Source organism: Sycon ciliatum, chromosome 5 (assembly GCF_964019385.1).
Source record: "Sycon ciliatum chromosome 5, ocSycCili1.1, whole genome shotgun sequence".
Taxonomy (NCBI): domain Eukaryota; kingdom Metazoa; phylum Porifera; class Calcarea; order Leucosolenida; family Sycettidae; genus Sycon; species Sycon ciliatum.
In genome coordinates this window covers 15792477-15811949 of record NC_088647.1, presented here as the reverse complement: position 1 = coordinate 15811949, position 19473 = coordinate 15792477, and the positions used below count along the sequence as shown (strand labels likewise).

At 48.5% G+C, this 19473-nt stretch overlaps 1 protein-coding gene across 3 annotated transcripts; it reads left to right on the top strand.

Annotated features, from left to right (window-relative positions):
- Positions 1-53: 53 nt before the first annotated feature.
- LOC135817801 (pre-mRNA 3'-end-processing factor FIP1-like) lies at positions 54-18574 on the top strand. Of its 3 annotated transcripts, XM_065331050.1 has the most exons (16): positions 54-187; positions 268-310; positions 1898-1958; positions 2644-2751; positions 3351-3488; positions 4197-4290; positions 5324-5454; positions 6365-6510; positions 7347-7366; positions 8073-8162; positions 8706-8858; positions 12124-12319; positions 12993-13039; positions 13410-13867; positions 15909-16105; positions 18012-18574. In XM_065331050.1, the coding sequence occupies exons 1-16, from the start codon at positions 142-144 to the stop codon at positions 18097-18099; spliced, it is 2016 nt and encodes a 671-aa protein (XP_065187122.1). In that variant the 5' UTR covers positions 54-141; the 3' UTR covers positions 18100-18574. The 3 variants fall into 3 exon arrangements, with proteins under 3 accessions (XP_065187122.1, XP_065187124.1, XP_065187123.1); XM_065331052.1 differs by lacking the exon at positions 8073-8162; XM_065331051.1 differs by lacking the exons at positions 54-187; positions 268-310 and adding an exon at positions 1616-1811.
- Positions 18575-19473: the final 899 nt, after the last annotated feature.

Genomic DNA, 19473 nt, shown 5'->3' with positions numbered 1-19473 from the left:
TTCGTCACGACGTCAGTTTCTCGTTGCATATTCCATGCGCGCGATACATTGTGCTTTTTTTCTTCGTTTTTTTTTGGTTTTGTTTGAAGTGGCTCACGAACTCAGGAAAGAAAACTGACGCGAAAGCGAAGTTTGTGAGAAATGGCGGCGGAGCCTGATGACGAGGACTCCTGGCTTTATGGAGATGGTAAGAATCATAATTATAGTGGTAGTGACCATGAGGCAGTAGGAGATTCGAGGTGTGTTCGGCCATCTATCTGTTCGTAGATTCCGTGAAAGCTGAGCAGAAGGATGCGGCTGAATCTGCCAGGTATGTCGCTAAAAAATTTGATTTGAAATTGAAAATTATCATTCAACAAGGCCTCACAGAAAGTAGTTTACACAATTGGTTGCCGTGAGGTCGCATGTGCCAACCGTGATTGCGGGTAAATTGATGGCGTGGTTTGTTCGCAAAATTGCGTTTGCTGTGCGGCGCGACCAGAATGTTGTCTTTTGATTTTGATGTTCATTTGAATTATTCACAGACTCCAACACAGTGCACTCACTGCATCGTAATACAGATAGGTAGCTTTCAGCTATGATGTTAGCAGTTGCTGACAGGACAGATTTCTTAGATCCTTGCTGCTCAAGGACGTGGTATTCAAATTATTCAGTCAAATGTTCCTGACGTTTTCCGATCTCATGTTACATTAAATTTTGAAACCCCCAATTTATTTGAAAAATTTAAATGGTCTCGTGCTGTCTCGTTAGAGGGCTTAGGAGTGGCGAGAAATTAGTGCTTCTAGCTTTGACGAGATGGTGACGAAAGACGAAGGACCACGGCACGTTCTTAGTTTGCTGTGATGTTCAGCTTGTTTTCGTCTTGAGTGCGCTCACCTTCCCCTTTCTCATGCCATTTCATAATGTAGAGCCTTCCAAGCTGGAAGGCTGTTGGTTTGCGCATCCAAGACGTAATAGAGCTTATCATCAGGTGGTTGAATGTCAGTATCACATCAGTCAGTATTGTGTTAGCTGTTGCACCTTCTGACTACACAACATAGTGTAGGACACAAACTACGGATAACATTTAACATCTTGATCCTTTCTTTTAAGTATTCATAATACGCACAGCTCGCATCTTCCCTGAACCTGTTAGACAGGAGCAGGGTCGACGCATCTGTCAACAGTGTCAAGCCAAGTTAGTCTATCTCCTGCAGCCTGGCGAGCGCTCTCCACGGAGAGGTCCGCTGCCTTCAGGTCGTGCCGAATCGTATCTATCCACCGCAATGGTGGTCGGCCTCGTGGTTTTTTTTGGGTTTTTTTTCGTGTTCGTGATACATGGCACCATTCTTGTCATGCGAGAGTGCCATTTTTACCGGTTTACAACTTAGCGTGGAACTTCACACGTACAACTGTGTACTCGCCTCGCCTGACACTTTTGCTACTCTTCTTTATTGCTTTTGCAGCACCCCTTCCTACCTGCCGATACTAACTCCCCGTGGCAGCTAATTTCGCACATCACCTTCAACCCTCTACTGACACGCTGTCACATTCTTGTCTTCACCGTCTGTACTAACTGCTGCAGGCGCTTCTTGCCTAAAAGGCCTGATGGAAGTCTGTAGCTCTTTTTCCTTGGTCACTTCGTTCAACTAGTATTGTCCTGGCTTTGGTCGAACGTTTGCGAAATTTGACGTGTGTTTTCACCAAGGAGACATGCGCAATGTGCAAATGGCCCTGTTGGAGGTTGTGCGCGAATTTGAGGTGTGTTTTCACCAATGACGCAGGCGTAATGTGCAAATGGAATTTTTGGAGTTTGTGCACGCTAGAGAACGGTACGACTGACATTGCATGTATTTGCTTTTCTTCATTCCCCTTTTTATTTTTAACAAATGTACTGTTGTTGGCTTGCTTTGTGCAGCGGTCCTGCTCGAGTTGTGCGGAATGACTCTGAGAAGCCGGAGCTGGACGATATTCCAGAGGTTAGGCCTTTTTCATCACCTGTTTGCATCGTCATTTTGCCGAAACAGCTTGCATCATTCTTGAGCACTACATGTTTGTACAGAGAGACGGAGCCTCATCAGTGAAAGCGGTGCAGTAGTGTCGGTCGGCGAAGAACTGGGGGGGGGGGGGGGGGGTCAGCCTCCTAGCCTAGACCTTTCTTATTTCCGTGTATTACACTCTGTGCACGGTCGAGCCACCGTGTGTACATTGGTGTGCTGTGCGTGGTGAACTTCTAGGCTGGTCGTTCTTCGGCGGCCGGCACTACTGTACTGTTACATTCCTATGCATTTCTGTTGCGTATGGCAAACCAGTACTGCATACGTAAATAGTAAATACGTGTCTGAAATTTGAAATGTGTACGAAATAATCTGGGTGCCAGTGCATTGGACCTACGGTGTATAGTTGCGCTCGGTGAAATCCAACCGGACGTGCAAAACTGGCGCCGTAGACCAGTTCCGATGACATCACTGCATCTGTAAATGTGCACGTCCAGTCGTATGTACACCGCGCCTAATATTTAATTATGTTGTGAGTTACGGGGCAGTGCTTGGTCCCAAAGTGATTAGGGGAGTTTTACTGTACTTAGCGTTCTGTGATCTGATGTTTATGTTTCATGGGTGTTTACCCTAGTGTTTACCTGATGCGGTATGGTCTCTTTCCTAGGATGTGCCGGAGGAGCATCCAATGGCGGTCGCCGAAAATGGCAATGGGGCGAATGAGGAAGAGGAAGAATCAGAAATTGAATCGGACGACTCTGATGACGATATCAAGGTGAGTTCAGTTTCTTATCAGATCATAGCGCGCACACACTGCCAGAGCGCACCGCCTTGATTTATAGCTGGGAAAAGGAAGGCCGTGTGGCCGAATGCACCTCCAAGGTCTAATGTGAGTGTACTAGGTCTAGGTCTTACACCAGCCTCACTATCCTGGTGTGAAGCTAGTCGCCCACTCAAAGGTGAAATGAGCACGCATTGGCTGCTGTGCACCATGCGATGTATCTGCAATGTACATGTCGTACGACCTGCAGTCACTACTCATTCGTCTCCCCCCCCCCCCCCCCTTCCACACGCACACACTTCTAAGCCACGACAGTAAAAGGGTCCAGGTGGTGGGTCGCGCTCGTCGTACTTCACGGTGCATATGCGTAGATCTATGTCGTAGACAGTATCTGGTATAGGTTATTAGCTTATTGTCGTTTTTCAATCTGTCTTCGTCGTCTTCTATAAATATTCTCTGCTCATGCTCACACACGTACCAACATGTGTGTGTGTGTGTGTGTGTGTGTGTGTGTGTGTGCGCGCGTGCGCGCATGTTGTTTGGTGTGTTTGTTCGTGCTCGCATTTGTGTGCGCATGCACGTTACCATCACAGGTGACTATACGCGACATCCAGGCAACCAATTACATGGCACCAGCAGCAGCGTCTCTCCAGCGAGCTGCGCGCACTAGCGTGCAAAGCGTCACTGCACCCGTGACGGTTGTGCCCACTCCTGCGCCACAGCCTGCTAAGGTATGAGGATGGGAGAGATGCACTCGTCTCTAGTATACGTGTGTGTACGTGCATGTGTCTGTGTGTATGTGTACATGTGTGTGTGGGGGGGGGGGGGGGGGTGCAAGGTATGAGGATGGGAGAGATGCACTCGTCTCTAGCATGCTGCATATTCCATTGCGTGCTGTGCCTTTTTGCATGTACTCTCGTGCTGTTGCATACTACACGGCTTACAGGCTATCCAAGGCACATGTCAAGCGTCTGTTGATGAATACATTGCATATCTTGAAGGGCAGACTTGACCTGGTGACAGCCATTTGGAGTTAATTTGGCAGCTCCCTGCTGAAGTTCCATGAACAAGCTATTGCTGCTGGACCTGGGCTATTGCAGTATCTAGTTGTAGTGGGTTTTCCAGGGTTTCGCGTGGAGATTGGTATCTAATCTGCCGTACTGTTAGTGATTATGGTGATGGTGATGTGTCTGTACCTGTGAGCTCACTGGGTGTTCACTTTGTGCTCAATGTGTGCTCACTGGGTACTCACTGGGTGCTTACTGTGTGCTCGCTGTGTGCTTGCTGGGTGCTCATTGTGTGCTCACTGTGTGCTCACTGTTTGCTTACTGGGTGCTCGCTATGTGCTTATTGGGTGCTCACTGTGTGCTCACTGTGCGCTTACTGTGTGCTCAATGTGTACACACTGTGTGCTCAACGTGTGCTCGCTGGGTGTTCAGGGTCTGGACGTGGATGCCGTGGGCAAGATCAATGGCGTGTCCACGTACGAATTTGACCTGGACTCGGTTGATGACAAGCCCTGGAGGAAACCCGGTTAGTGGCAGCGTTTACAGTGACTCGAGTGTTGCAGTAGCTAGCTACCGTAAAAGTCCGTGAATAAGTACGTATTTACTTTCAAATTTAGTGACCACACCCGTACTAACTTTCGGGCGGGTACTGACTTTCGGGCACGAACTAACTTTCGGACCTGACTTGTGTGTAGTGGAGAAGTCATTTTCATGTCGATGCACATGCTACGTGCTGCATGTGCGCATCGTACCGGTACTTATTTCGGGCAGTATGTTTATCGGGCTTGACTTGACTTCAACAGACAGAGCCAAAAGAATAAAGGGGGTATTTCTTTCGGGCAGGTACTTATTTACGGTATGCATTCCCACCAGTTCTGTCTGTTGGTAACCAGGTGTGCAGAGTGGCTAGGAATCTGCCTTGAAGTCGGCTACACACCATCACTCTCTGCTCAATCCTGGCTAGTTTATACATGATAGTTCAAGCTGCAATGTGTGACTGGCGAATGCCCCAATCCATCTATATTGACTGCTGCCATTGGACGGTGAATAAATAAATGAACTAGAAGGAGATTTATAATAGAAGTAAAACACATGGGAACAAGTTATGAAGCAACCATCCACGGCCGTAACAAGATAATAAGCAGTCAGAAAGTGCGATAACATGGCACAAAACTGACAGGCTGCTGAGACATTCAACGGCCTGAGACCTAGCTGTAACACATCTCCAGTGCGCAACCCAACAGCCTTCCAACTTGGAAGGTTCAAGGACCGAAGAGGGGAAGGTGAACGCAGCAAAACTGCACAAGCTAAGTGCCACGGCAACAAGGAATGCACATTTTTCACTGCGCTCACCTTCCCCTCTTCTGTCCTACCTAACCGTGAACCTTCCAAGGTGGAAGGCTGTTGGTGGTTAGTTACTTCGTAACTCGTTCCCATGTGTTTTACTTCCATTTTGCATTTCTTACTGGCTCAGTATCCGAGTTAAACTAGAAGGAGAGTTTGCTGCTGTGTGCTCACTGTGTGGTTGCTGTCTCTGCGTTGCCTTGTTGTGATACCAGGTGCCGACATCACTGACTACTTCAACTATGGATTCACTGAGGACACGTGGAAGCAGTACTGCGAGAAGCAGAGACGCCTGCGCATCGACAACGTTCCCACTCAGCTGCCGAAGAAGGGCTACGAAGTGCGAGTGAGTGACCGTGATTTGTACTGCACTACAAAGTAATACAAAGTAATAGTATTTGGTGAGATGTGTTATTGTGAGTGAGTTACAGCCGTCGCTAGTGCCAGTAGTGGCTTCACCCTGGCACATTAGAGAGGTTCCGCATAACGTAATTACGTTAGTAAAAAACGTAGTCGATCTACGGAAAGTCTTACGTAAAAAACTGCATGCGCATCTAGGTTCCGCCATACGGAGTTTTCAAATCACGTAGCTGCCCTTGGCAACTCCGAACGCGGCAGTGTACGACCAGATCGACCTGGCCCAGCTGGGGAGAGAGTCATCAATTTGTACCCCAATCCACTTACGGACCAGCTACGTTATCAGAGCCCTATCTACGTACTCTCCGTAGACAACTTTCCGTAAGTGGAGTGCAAACTCGCGAATTCACGGGTTTTTCCCGCCCACTAACGTAAAGTTGCTCAACTTTACGTAGTGCAGAACCTCTCTATTATAGCTACGATCCGTTGTGTGTTGTGAGGCCCCTGCCTTGCGTTGGTGCTCCTCTCTAGATACGATAGTCGTCACCAATTGAGCAAAGTCGGTTTAGGTTCAGATCCCCCTACCGACCCTGTTACTAGTGGTTAGTAGTGGATGAAGTAACCCGAAACAACAAACTAATTCTGGGCTGCCTAAAGAGAAAGATTCCATAGAGACAGGATTCTTCCACAAGATTACATTGTCACCATGCCGTCAGCTGTTGGGAGGGTCGATATTCAATCGAGTCGTCTTTTTCTAGATTCCTTCTGAATCTCTCTCTCTCCCCTCTTATCTCCTGGGAGGGTTCGCGTGACCAGTTTCTAGCAGTGGGAGAATGCCAGTGTGTGACCTTTCTGTGTGTGTGTGTGTGTTTTTCCGCCTGCCTGCACTTGCACGGCAGGAAATGAAATCCGTTGGCCATACAGGCGGCAGCAGCAATCGGACAGACAAGGGGTATCATCATCATCATCATCATCCCCACCATCACCATCACCGTGCTGATGCACATGATGAGAATGACGGTCGTCATACACCGGAGGAAATCAGGTACACTGGATCCTCTGTGTGTGTGTGTGTGTGTGTGTGTGTGTGTGTGTGTGTGTGTGTGTGTGTGTGTGTGTGTGTGTGTGTGTGTGTGTGCGTGTGCGTGTGAGAGTTTTGGGGATTTCAGGGGGTGTCGGTCGTTGGGCGGTTCAATAGCCAGTTGAGTCATCTTTCCAAGATTCCTTTTGAGTCTCTCTCCCCTCTCCCGGGGAGACGCACGTGACCAGTTTTGGCAGTGAGCAACAAGTACAAGTGTGCGTGTGTCTGTGTCTGTGCGTACGTGCGTGCTGATTGCAGTGGTGTGCATGCAAAAGTGATCTCTTCTTGGGTGTGGTGGTGGTGTTTCTACACAGGCTCCAATGTACAGTGTCTGTACATTTGTGTGCGAGTGCATGTGTGTATGTGTGCATGCTCATGCGTGTGTGTGTGTGTGTGTGTGTGTGTGTGCTTGCGTGCGTGCGTGCTCATGCTGGTTTTTGTCGTGATGATTCCAGCCTTGATTGTCCTGTTGATCAGCTGTAGTTTTGTTTTACGATCTGGCTGCGCTAGGAGTGTTTCTTAGACTTTCCCTGGTGTACTGAACTGAGAATGAACTATCATCTAGATGGTAGTGGCCCGATGTTTAGCTAGTGTCCGGTGCAACGGCCATACAGCCAATGCCTGCTGTCTTGTTTGCTTTCCACGCTTCACTGGGAATGTGGTCATGGGGGGGGGGGGGGGGGGGGGGAGAGAGAGAGAAAGAGAGAGAGAGAGAGAGGGTATCGACGTGCACACGTTGAGCTTGTTTATGATCACGTCTTGACCCTTGATTGTATGTCTTCCTCCTGTGTTGCCCACAGAGACGCTGTGCTGCCACCAGGTGAGCAAAAGTTTGAATGTTGCATTTACGCATTCAGTGACTGCTCCCATCCATTGTCTGCTTCACACTTGGAAATGGCTCACGGCACATCCAATGATTTCTCCCATCTATTGTCTTCGTTGCACTTGGCAGTGGCTCAAGCTGCTCCGCTTCTTAGTAGCTTGGAAGCTGCAATTAGAACCCATGGAGTGTACTGTGCAGCAGTTAGGTGTTTAGTGTTTAGTGTGCCACCCTGTGAACACCATATGAATAGGAGTTCGTATGTGTGACCTGTCATTGCTGCTGTGTCCGGTGTGCGCCTGCCATGTCACTGTCATCATCACTTAGGCAATGGTGTAGCGCTAACGGCGCGTGCACTGCTAGTGTGGAAGGCAACCACTCTCCCTCTCTTTCGTCCTCACCCCGTACCGGGTTAAATGCCACAACGGACATGGCATGTATCTTAACGGTGCCTGCATTTTGTCCCAGGTGACACCTTCCCATTTCCCATTTGGTTATGTTTACCAGCTTTCTAAACCGGCGACAAACCGTGGGATCATCTTACTTGTAGGAACAGGACTAAAACACACTTGTTTCACTGTTCCATTCTCTGCACTTTTAGTATTTTTATTACCGGGGTCAACCATAACCCGATGGTTACACACCGTGTTTTGTGCGGGTGTTGCGTCCTCATGAATCCACGAGTTATTTGTCTGGTTCTATTCAGTGGCCGAAGTTGCTGAGCGTTACGGTATCAAACTGCCTGAGTCCATCGCCCCACCGCCACCGCCTACATCGCGCCCGAGCGCCCCTCCAAGTTAGTCACTGCCACCGGTCATTGAGCATTGCGCGTGCCATTGTGCTGTCTGTTTGCTGCTGTCACCGTGCTACCGCTTCTATTCATCCACCGCATTGTGTGTCATTAGTCTCTCATTTCATTTTGCCATGATTGCCAGAGTGTGCTCGTACGTGTGTGGGGTAGTTCAGGCGGTTACTAGTAATCCAACCAGCTTGCTGTGTGGTGTGTGTGTGTGTGTGTGTGTGTGTGTGTGTGTGTGTGTGTGTGTGTGTGTGAAGTAGGGATTCACTGGCCAGAAAAAAGCCACTTCAAAGCTGTGTGGTGTAGACCAGGCTGAATAGTGGTGGTCAATTCTTCAGCCTTGCAAGCTGTTGAATGGTGCAATCCCAGCACAAGTTGCTATGGCTTCTGCTGTAGCATCGCTATCATCGCCTCTGGCGATGGGCGTCCAATGGTCAATGGTCAATGGTGTGAAGCAGCACGTACCCTCACTACGGACTACTCTATCTTGTAACTTTTCTTTCTTGCCGTGCGTGTGGCTTGTGCGCGGTTTGCCTGCAGGTATGCCTCCGATAAGGCCGCCGTCCACGGTGGGAGCACCTCCGTTCCTGCCACCACAGGCCATGGCCGCTCTCGGCTTTCCTCCGCCGGGTGCCATGTTACCTGGCGGTCCACCTCGCCAACCACCACCGTTCGGCCTGCCTCCGCCGCTGGGTGAGTTGCTGACTTGCCGGTACTCGTGCATGTGCTGTTTTGCAGATGTGCAGCTTATGCTCTTCAGTGACTGACTGTGATGTACTATATCATGAATAGGGAGCAATGGCTGGTGCTGGCAAGTCGAACCCCTGCACTGAGCAGTGATGCTTGCGATTTTGAAAGGGGCACCTTGTCCTTGGTGGAGGGGGCTGTGGTCACAACACGCAGTTCACTCTACATCCCGTTATGCTGCTCTAGATGAACACTTAAAGGGGAACTGTCACCAAAAACCACATTCACGATGGGTAGGTATTGTTTACCTCCATGCCTTGCACTCAACCTCGTGTTTGTTTTTTCGCCTTGCAAGCAACCCGGTGTTTTGTTCACGCTTTTTTTCCGCGCTCAATCGCTAAATTGCTTTTTTCGCGCTAATTACTCGACAGTGCTCAACGCCTGTCTGTCCAGTTCTCTGGTTATATTGAGTTCCATATTGTCATTTATCTTCATTCCTCTGATGAAGTGACTCATGTCACAGAAACCGGTCAGGTTAAAAAACTTGGAACTCTGCTTGTGAGTGCGTGGTTATGTTTTAAACTTCCCGTGTAGGACCTTCGCCGCTGCTTCACTAGGATGTCTACTTCTGGCAAGTCCCTCGGCTTAAAGGGGCACTCTGGGAATTTTTTCGGTGGTGTGTTCTCTTCATGGGGGCCTTATATGGCCCCCAAGGAATGGGGAATCGCGAAAACTAGACCCAAAAAGTCGATATATGAAGCCAGGGAGGGCCAAGTTTGTCTCTTCTTTTGATGGTTTTGATGACGTCACGTGTGATTAGTATTCAAATTCTCTGCACTTGAAGATCATAGTTGTTTGAATTTTCTGGTGATGAAGAACGATGTTTGGTCGACATTCCCAAGCTTCACAACTGCGGACATACTCTAAGGAACCTGAAGGACCCCCTGAGGTGCCCCTGGTAGAAGCGCAGCCTGATGAGGGCCAGGAGATTGGAGCGGACGACTTCACTGGTCCGAGTACGAGGATCCCGAAATTCTCTATACGCCGTGAGGCATATGGTCAGAACAGTTTTGTTTAGACAAGCTGACGCGAAGTCGGGGTGATGTGTAACGCATGTCAAAGGGCTGTCAATGCTAACAGCTGCAGCGCGCTCTCTCGACAGTGAAGGTAATCGACTGCCCTCTGCATCACCCCACATTTCTGGCAGGAACACCAATCGTTATTTCCTTTTCGACCAGTGAAGTCGTCCGCTCCAATTTCTTGGCCCTCATCAGGCTGCGCTTCTACCAGGGGCACCTCAGGGGGTCCTTCAGTATGTCCGCAGTTGTGAAGCTTGGGAATGTCGACCAAACATTTTTCTTCATCACCAGAAAATTCAAACAACTAAGATCTTCAAATGCAGAGAATTTGAATACTAATCACACGTGACGTCATCAAAACCATCAAAAGAGGAGACAAACTTGGCCCTCCCTGGCTTCATATATCGACTTTTTGGGTCTAGTTTTCGCGATTCCCCATTCCTTGGGGGCCATATAAGGCCCCCATGAAGAGAACACACCACCGAAAAAATTCCCGGAGTGCCCCTTTAAAACGCAACCGCAAGACTCTAACACCCGTGACGGACCATCCTACGTCCCCACTCGCTAAAAGACGAGCCCTGGCGAGGTCTGTCACCGCCAAGGATGTTTCGTGCCACGGCCTGCCCCAGGCCGTGCACGGTTATGTGTCCTGGTGTACTAAACGCATCGCTGATGCCAACGTTAGCATGTAACGTCTAAAAGAAAGGGTCAAGCGACTTGAATCACAACTGAAGGACAAGGACTTCCCGGATTTCGTCCAAAAGAAGTTTTGTCGTCTCACTTCAGAAGCCGCTACCCTACAATCTATTGACTTCACTACGCAAGCTGTTGAAAAAGCCAGAAAGTCACTCGACGCGGCTACTACGAAGAAAGAAACAGCAGAACACGACTTTGAAGGGTTGATGAAGGAGTTCGAATCCACAGATGTTTCGTCTGCACTCGTCCACGAGGCCCATGCCTTGTTCGAGAAACAACTCAACGAAGCCGAAGCCTGTGAAATTGCCAAAAAGCTAAAAACGGGTCTTATCACATCGCGTAAGAAGCAGAATTCCCAAACTAAAATTTTCTTTGTCTTATCTTGTAGTTCCTTGGCTCCCGATCACGATGGTGTTATCCGTTTTTCTCTGCGATGGCTGGAAGTGGGTGAAAACTTGAAAAGAAGGTGCCCAAAATTGTCCCGAAGTACCGAGTGACGTCACGCCAGACTTGACCTCCACACGTACATTCGTCGTCAAAAGCGAAGTTCAGCCCGTGTGCTGGTCGATCGAGCTAGCTGTTCCGATGTACGGTGCACGTGTGCCTTTTGAACTCTAACACAAATGGGTACGTCGTACCGAAGGAGAATGCCAAAGAGGCAGGGACCCACGTGCAGCTACACAGCCAAACCAAAATAAAAAGCAGCTGAGCTTTCACCTTTTCGACTTCTTTCGCGAGGATCTAAGTTTTATTTTGAGGGCACGGAAGTACGTCGTTGTTTTTGAACTTTTCGTGTGAGGAACAACACGATGATGAGCGCGTATGCAGAAAACAGTACTCCTCCGGCCGGCGATAACACCACCAACCCGAGCCCCAAGGGAACGCAATGTAGCTACGTGAAGGCGATTCATCTGGCGATGTTGGTGAAGATGCAGATTACAAACTCCGACGTCTTTCATTTCAGAGCCGGGTGGGCAACACCGCCACCTTCGATACAACGACGTAATTTTCAAGTACGAGGTATGTGTGTCACACTAACAGCAAACAAACATCCTTCCACTCCTTCGTAATCACAAATAAAACAAAGAGCTGGAGCTTCGTGGAGGAAGTACCAGCGCGACAGACTGCTGTCGACTTTTGTTTGTTTTGTCCCTTTTTGGCGTTCTCATTGTATACAACGTACACATCAGTGTCCGAGTTCGGAAGGGAAGCGTGCACCGTACATCGAACAGTTGGCTCGATCGACCAGCACACAGGCTGAACTTCGTTTTTGACGACGAATGTACGCGTGGAGGTCAAGTCCGGCGTGACGTCACTCGGTACTTGGGACAAGTTTGGGGACCTTCTAAGATAAGACAAAGAAAATATTTGGTGACAGTTCGATGTGACTACCTCCCAATTTCATGGAACAGAGATATGGAGCACCCTTTGTTTACCTTACTTTTGAATTTAGATCTCTATCACTTATTACTTACCGTTCCTCCTTTTGTTGGCAGGCGCCGCTGGCAGAGTTCCCCGCCTTCCCCTTCCGCCTGGAATCCGCCACAACTTGCCCCCGCTCCCTGGTCTGCCGCCGTTTGATGGGACACTTCCTTTACCTCCAGGACTGCCACCAAAATTGCCCGCTGATAGTAGCCGGTCGGAAGGTACTGGTGGTACTGATGGTGGCCCTTCAGAGGTCCACCTGGACAGGTATGCATGCTTGTGGGCTTCTTCCGCTGCAACAGCTCTTTCTATGTATCTCTTTGTATGTCTCCTGCTCTCTGTCTCTCTGTCTCTCTCTCTCTCTCTCTCTCTCTCTCTCTCTCTCTCTCTCTCTCTCTCTCTCTCTCTCTCTCTCTCTCTCTCTCTCTCTCTCTCTCTCTCTCTGTCTCTCTCTCTCTCTCTCTCTCTCTGTCTCTCTCTCTCTCTCTCTCTCTCTCTCTCTCTCTCTCTCTCTCTCTCTCTCTCTCTCTCTCGCCTGCTCGCGAGCGCTCTCTCTCTTCTTTCTTTTCTCACTCACACACACACTCTCTCTCTCTCTCGCCTGCTCGCGCGCGCACACACTCTCTCTCTCTCTCGCCTGCTCGTGAGCTCTCTCTCTTCTTTCTTCTCTCACACACACTCTCTCGCTCACTTGCTCTCTCTCTCTCTCTCTCTCTCTCTTCTCTTCTCTCTACCTTTCTTTCCGTGTCTTTCATGTATTTCTTCGCTTCTCCATGATGATCACGTCAATCATTTGCCTCATGACTTTTGTTGCTCTTGGCTTTTTCTTCATAAATGCCATCAATATCAAGTTTTCACTGGCTTGAGGGAAAGATGCAAACGGGAAAAGTCAAATTTATGTCATCAAGTTTGTGTCGGTTTTGTTTTGTCTTGTCTCCAGACCGCCTTTGTTCCCTGGAGATGGTAATCCTTTCCCTGGTGCAGATGGTAAGTCCGGGTTCTGCCTGTCAAACTTGCCGGCGTGGCTGCTTCTGTTCGGGTTCGGAGGTGTGGTGCCATTAACCAGCACTGTCTGCCGGTCTTGTAGTTGTCTTTTCCAAGCTGGTAACACCATAATTATGGTATCTTCCCTTGTTGTTCTTTGAAGTGCATCGTGACGTACGGTATCCTTTACATTCCATCATCACAGTGGTTTGCCGCTGAATACAAAGCATATTGTGATGGTGTCATTGGCGTATCCTCAAGTGCATTCTTTGGGATCTTGCAATTTGCTGGAGCAAGCCTGCGGTGCTAGCTGTTCATGCACTGTTTTCTCTTTTCACTAGGTTCTTGTTCTGATTCTGTCTTGCTGTTGCAGGTCTTCGGCCGCCTCCAGGTTTCGAGGGTGCGTTCACTGGTGACATGAGTCTGGGTGAAGCGTTCGCAGCCCTTGCTGGTCGCCGCGCGGCCGCAAGTCGTAGTCGCAGTCGTTCGCCGCCCCCGTACGGCGGTGGCGGTCCCAGTCGCAGTCGGTCACCATCACGTCCCCGCTCCCTGTCTCGAACCCCATCGCCGGGCAGTGGCGTGGAGGACGATCGAGCGTACGACCGGTCCTACCGCGAGTCGCGGCGAGCGGACCGCGACTACCATCGGCACCATCGCACAGAGTACATCGACGTCCGCAATCGTCGCGATCGGGACTACCGCGATCGGGAGCGAGAACGCGACATGCGGGAGCGTGAGAGAGAGCACGAGGCGCGCAGGCGGTACGAGCGGGATCGGCGTGACGAGAAGGAGCGTGACCGGCACCGCGACAGAGAGAGATACGAGCGTGAGGTGAGACTGCTAAAAGATGCTAAGACCTTGCAGTGGCTACTTGAATGATCTTTGTTGTGCGTAGATTTTGAGGGAACGCTTCAGAGCTGTGCTTTTAAACATTGTGAAGCGGACATTTTAACTTGTGCTATGGTGATGTGCTAACTTGTGTTGGGCTGGGTTGCAGCCTGTGCGCAATTATTTGCTTGATGCCTGTGAGCTGTATATTGTGTGTATTATGGATGTGGTATTGACTAATTGTGTATCTCTTTGTCTGTCAAATCCTATATATATACGATTTTTCCCAATTTTTGGGAAAGGGTAGATCATACCTTACAAAGTAAAGTTCTTTCTTCAAAAACCTGTTTGAGTCTGCATTCCATGTTTATCAGATTTAGTAAATGCCCCAACCATGTAGTGTCTTTAGTTCATATTGATCTGCGAGCACTTTACAACACAACTTCAATGCTAGGATGGTGCTAATATTCATCTACTCCACTCCTAGTCTATTTCTACCACTTGTAGTTGCAATTCATCAGCAATAATTGCACACAGATACCTTTCCTGGGGGTCTTAGCCAGTGAGTAACCTCTATTCATTCAGAGAGAGGCATTGTGGGAAAGATCAAAATGCATCTTCAATAACATTGCTTCCACTTCGACCATTTTCGAGGCTGCAAATGCGTCTTGAAGTCTAATCCTATGCGTGGGATTAACTGGTGACAGACAAAGAGATAGTGTGGATGTGGTGTTGTGTGTAGTACAGTTGCGCTCACTGAAATCCGACCCGAAGTGCAAAGCTGGCGCCTTGGACCAGTTCCCAATACATCACTGTACTTGTATATGGGTACGTCCAGCAGCATTCGTACGGCTTCCAGGGCGTCAAGGGCGCGCTAGTTGAGGGCGCCAGCTTTGCAATTCGGATTTCAGCGAGCGCAACTGTAGTATGGATGTAGTCTTGTGTGTACTGTGGATGTGGTCTTGTTTGTACTTTTGGATGTAGTATTGTAGATAGTGTGAATGTCGTCTTGTATACATGTAGAGTGTGAATGTCGTCTTGTATAGAGTGTGTGGATGTAGTTTTGTGTAGGGCTCAAACGGTTAGTCCGATTGACCGGTTGCAGACCGGTTACGAAGAATTAACGGTTAACCGATAAAGATAACGGTTACGCAGTAACTTTTCAGTCAATTTTTCAAGTATCAGGTCGTTGCAAAGTATTCACTTTCGCAGGCTGTAGCACGCGTACGCAATTTCTGGGCTGTCAACTCGGTCATATCTGGTCTCTTGGTGTGAGAGTATGTATGAATGAGCATGCAAGAGAATGTACATGTACATGTGTGCGTTGTCCGCAGGATTGCTGTGGCGTATAGGTTATAACCGTTAGCTTAGCAGTTAACCGTTAGGGGTAAAACCGTGGCCGTTTGAGCCCTAGTTTTGTGTACTGTATGGATGTAGTTTTGTGTAGAGTGTGAATGTAGTCTTGTAGGTAGTGTGAATGTAGTCTTGGGTATAGTGTGAATGTAGTCTTGTAGATAGTGTGAATGTAGTCTTGTAGGTAGTGTGAATGTAGTCTTGGGTATAGTGTGAATGTAGTCTTGTATAGATTGTGAATGTAGTCTTGGGTATAGTGTGAATGTAGTCTTGTGTAGAGTGTGAATGTAGTCTTGTATAGATTGTGAATGTAGTCTTGGGTATAGTGTGAATGTAGTCTTGTGTAGAGTGTGAATGTAGTCTTGTGTAGAGTGTGAATGTAGTCTTGTGTAGAGTGTGAATGTAGTCTTGTGTAGAGTGTGAATGTAGTCTTGTGTAGAGTGTGAATGTAGTCTTGGGTATAGTGTGAATGTAGTCTTGGGTATAGTGTGGATGTAGTCTTGTAGATAGTGTGGATGTGGTCTTGTAGATAGTGTGGATGTAGTTTTTGTGTATTGTGTCGATATGATCTCATTGCTTTTGTTTGAATGGTGTCAGCTGGGTTGACATTGGATAATTTTGAATGATGGCTTGGCAATGACAATGCTATTAATGACTTGTGTGTTTGTCACTGTTTTGTTCTACTTGTCAGGAGCGTGATCGTCGTGATCGTGACCGCCGTGAAGAAGAACGTGTCCGAGAGGAACGCGAGCGCGAGGAAAGGAGCCGCCATGAAGAGAAGGAAAAGGAGAAGGAGCGTGAGCGAGCAGAGAGGGCCGAGAGGAGTGAGAGGGAGGAGCGTGACCGTCGTGAAGAGAGCAAGCGTGATGACGACAAGCGTAGAGATAGGTAAGAGAGAGACAGACAGGCAGGCAGACAGACAGACACAGACAGACACAGAGAGAGATGTGTGTGTGTGTGGGGGGGGGGGGGGTCACATATGGTGCAGTGGTATGTGCAGTTAATTTCCAATCGAGACTTTGCGGGTTCAATTCCCGACGTTTATAGTCGCACACGTCTTTCTTCTCTTTCTCAGTCTCTTCCTGACTTGTCTTCCATTCTCCTGGGTGGTTACCAAACCAACAACCAGTACATGCCGGAGTATGTGGTGTGATGTGTGTGCAGGTAAAAAAGAAAAAAAGGCCACGAAGTAGAGATTCACTGGCCAGGAAACCCCCCACTTCTAATAGCTTTGCGGTGTAGATCAGGCTGAATAGTGGCGATTGATTCTTCAGCCTTGCAAGCTGTTGAATGGTGCAATCCCAGCCCAAGTTGCTATGGGTTCTGCTGTAGCATCGCTATCATTGCCTCTGGTAGCGATGTCAGAGTGCCGTGCCACGTGACCTCCACGCTTGTCGCTGGATTCCCTAGCAACCAGCTGAAATGATGGCACAAAAGGCCAGTACGGCAGAATGCCAGTCGCGGCTAGTGCGTGCAGTACTTGGCACGCGGGATTTTCAAATGTGACCTGAAGTCGTCAGTGACAAGCTTGGTCGTGACTATTGCCACGAAAATAGAAGATGAACTTTCGTATGCGCGTTTGTGCGGGCGCGCTGCGCCTACGGAGCTGGGAGTATGGCCGCCGACAAGTTAGCGTATGTTCAGTCGCCTTTTTCATCTCTTGCGCTGCCTGATACAGATTTGATTTTAGTTCCATCGTGTTCCCCGTCGTCCAATTTAGTTTGCTGCCAAGTTTCACCGGCGTATCACGCCGCGCACCAGACTTGTAGTATTTTTCGCGACAGGTACTCCATTGCTGGATACAACGCCATCATGAGTGTTCGTCCAGCAAAGGGACCGGCGGTGAAGATGTCTTGTCGAGTCTTGGACTCAAGGAGGAGCAGCTATTGCAGGATAAGCCCCTGCCTAGCATGATCAGAAACGTTTCAAATGCATTGGTGTTAGAACTGATGAAGTTCAAAGCGGACCACCACCAGGATCATAATCTACTTGTCGAACTCTTCTTGTCTCGGAGAATGGCCAAATCACAACTCATACTTCGGCTACTCTTCAACAGTCTTCTTGAATTTCTCCAACAGTTTGCAGCAACAACAAAAAAACAGTACAGCTACGGTATGTACATTTTGTACAGTGCGCAAGATTATTCATGAGCCGCGATCCCTGTTGTCAAGACCAATTTTGTGCCGTGGTGAGATCTGGTTTGTGTACAGTGAGGCATGGTGCTTTTCGACAATGGCGGCGCTTACCCCGTGCACTCTAAACTGGAATAAGTCCACTATATTTGCTCCGATTTGCTTCAAACTTTGCCAGTATACTCTACTTGTCTTCAGGAATCGGATGGTATTACAATATTTGCCCGATTCTCAAAACAGAAATTTACCCTGACATCGCTACCTCTGGCGATGTCCGTCAAACGGTGTGTGTGTGTGGGGGGGGGGGGAGGGGTGTTTTGGGGTGGGGGTGAGGGGTGGTTCGTTGTGGTGTTGCTGGTGGCAAATCGCTCGTTCAATGGAAAGCAGATGATCACTGGCAGGCATTGACCGACCAATTTGTTTGTGTGTATTTTTGGCAGAGCTTGATTTCTGACTTGGGTTGGAAAGTTGCTAGAATGGCTGTGTGCCATCGTATTCCGGGCCGTGGCCGTACGGCTTGCGACCATTAGCTTTTGACGGCGGGGCTTCCGCACTAAGGAATTTGCTTGTGCCATGAGGAAAGATAAGACTCTATCGGTTCTGGTTGGCTTTACTTTAAACATGTGTCTCCTTTGTTTCCCTCCGGTGTGCTTCTTTGTCAGGAAACGCCGTCGTAGCACCACACCTGCCGTTGAAGAGGTTCAGCCTCGCCGGCACAAACGCTCCAAAGCAACGAAGGAGAAGGCTTGATCAGCAGGCCGGATCATACCAATGTCTTTGTACATAGCTGCCTGCATTACTCTATTGTCATCATTGTCTCCTCTGTCTTTAAACTGCTCGTCTCTCTGCCGTCTCTGACCGTCCTGGATCTGTCCTGTATCTTTTTTTCGCTACCTTTAAATAATGTTGCATTGAAACGTCTTGTGGTTGGTGGGTAATTTTTGTCGTGCCGGCCCTTGAAATACATACCCCTAGAATTTATAGCTGGCAGTGTGTGGCGGCGTGTGCATGCTTCAGTGCCAGCAGCACAGGGATATGAATGGCCGGCTATGAGCAATGACAAGTGCCTCTTTTTTTAGCCCTGCCATCGTGGACTTGGGTAACTGTTTGCCATACTACTGTCTGCTTCTTTCTCTTTTTCTCCTCCTTGTATACAGTAGTAAGTCGTAAAAATAGGATTTCAGCCAGAAGATGGATTTTGTCAAGGCCCCACATGCACAGTCAACGACTGTACAGCACTTGTGTGTAATTCTCGTACGGGAGATAATTCCGTACAGCCATGCAGTAGTAGTAGTAGTAGTAGAATTTATTATTTTGATAGGGAAGGCCCTACAGACGTTGCCGTCTTGTTACAGGGAACCCTAAGTGCTCTTTACAGAGAGTACAGGTTGTGAAGTTAAATTCACTCCTTTTTTCTGGTACATGTAGAACATTTTACATTGTACTTGATCTACAACAGGGAGTTGTCAGATAAACCATTTTGACGACTCCCTGATCTACAATGTACATGTACAATAATTTACCATGCAGGAGCACAGATCATACGTAGTCCCCCCTTCCCAATCTGCACTTGTACTCTCTTGTACCATCATCCTTCAATGCGACGGACCCCACGATAGGCGGTCAGCCTTTGGGTCATCCTAATAAAGTTGTTGGTATAGGCCTGTGGGGATTGCCCTATCAAAAATTTAATAAAATAAATAATAATGTAATGTGTGCTAAGTCTTGTAGATTTTACGTCGCACGATACAAGTAGTTGAAGTACAATGCACATGTACAGCCCACCAATACTGCACCATGCAGATCACTATCAAATAGGCATCGCGGTGTATCATGTACAGACAGTGTGTAAGTGTGCATGCTTGGCATGGCATGGGCATTGATATGATCCAGTGGCAGTGCGTTTACTCTCCCCAGTCTCTCAGCCCGGTGTTTACAAATGTAATGTACCATTGCTGGGTACCGCCCAGGTATCAGTGTCGCTCTCCGTCATGCAGCATGTCAAGTTTGACAAACAACCTCATAAATATTACTCGCATTCTGTCTCGGGGAATGCCTCATGCCAACGGAACATGAATTGATTGATACAACTCGATGCTGCTCCCATCTGCGTGACTTTAGGAA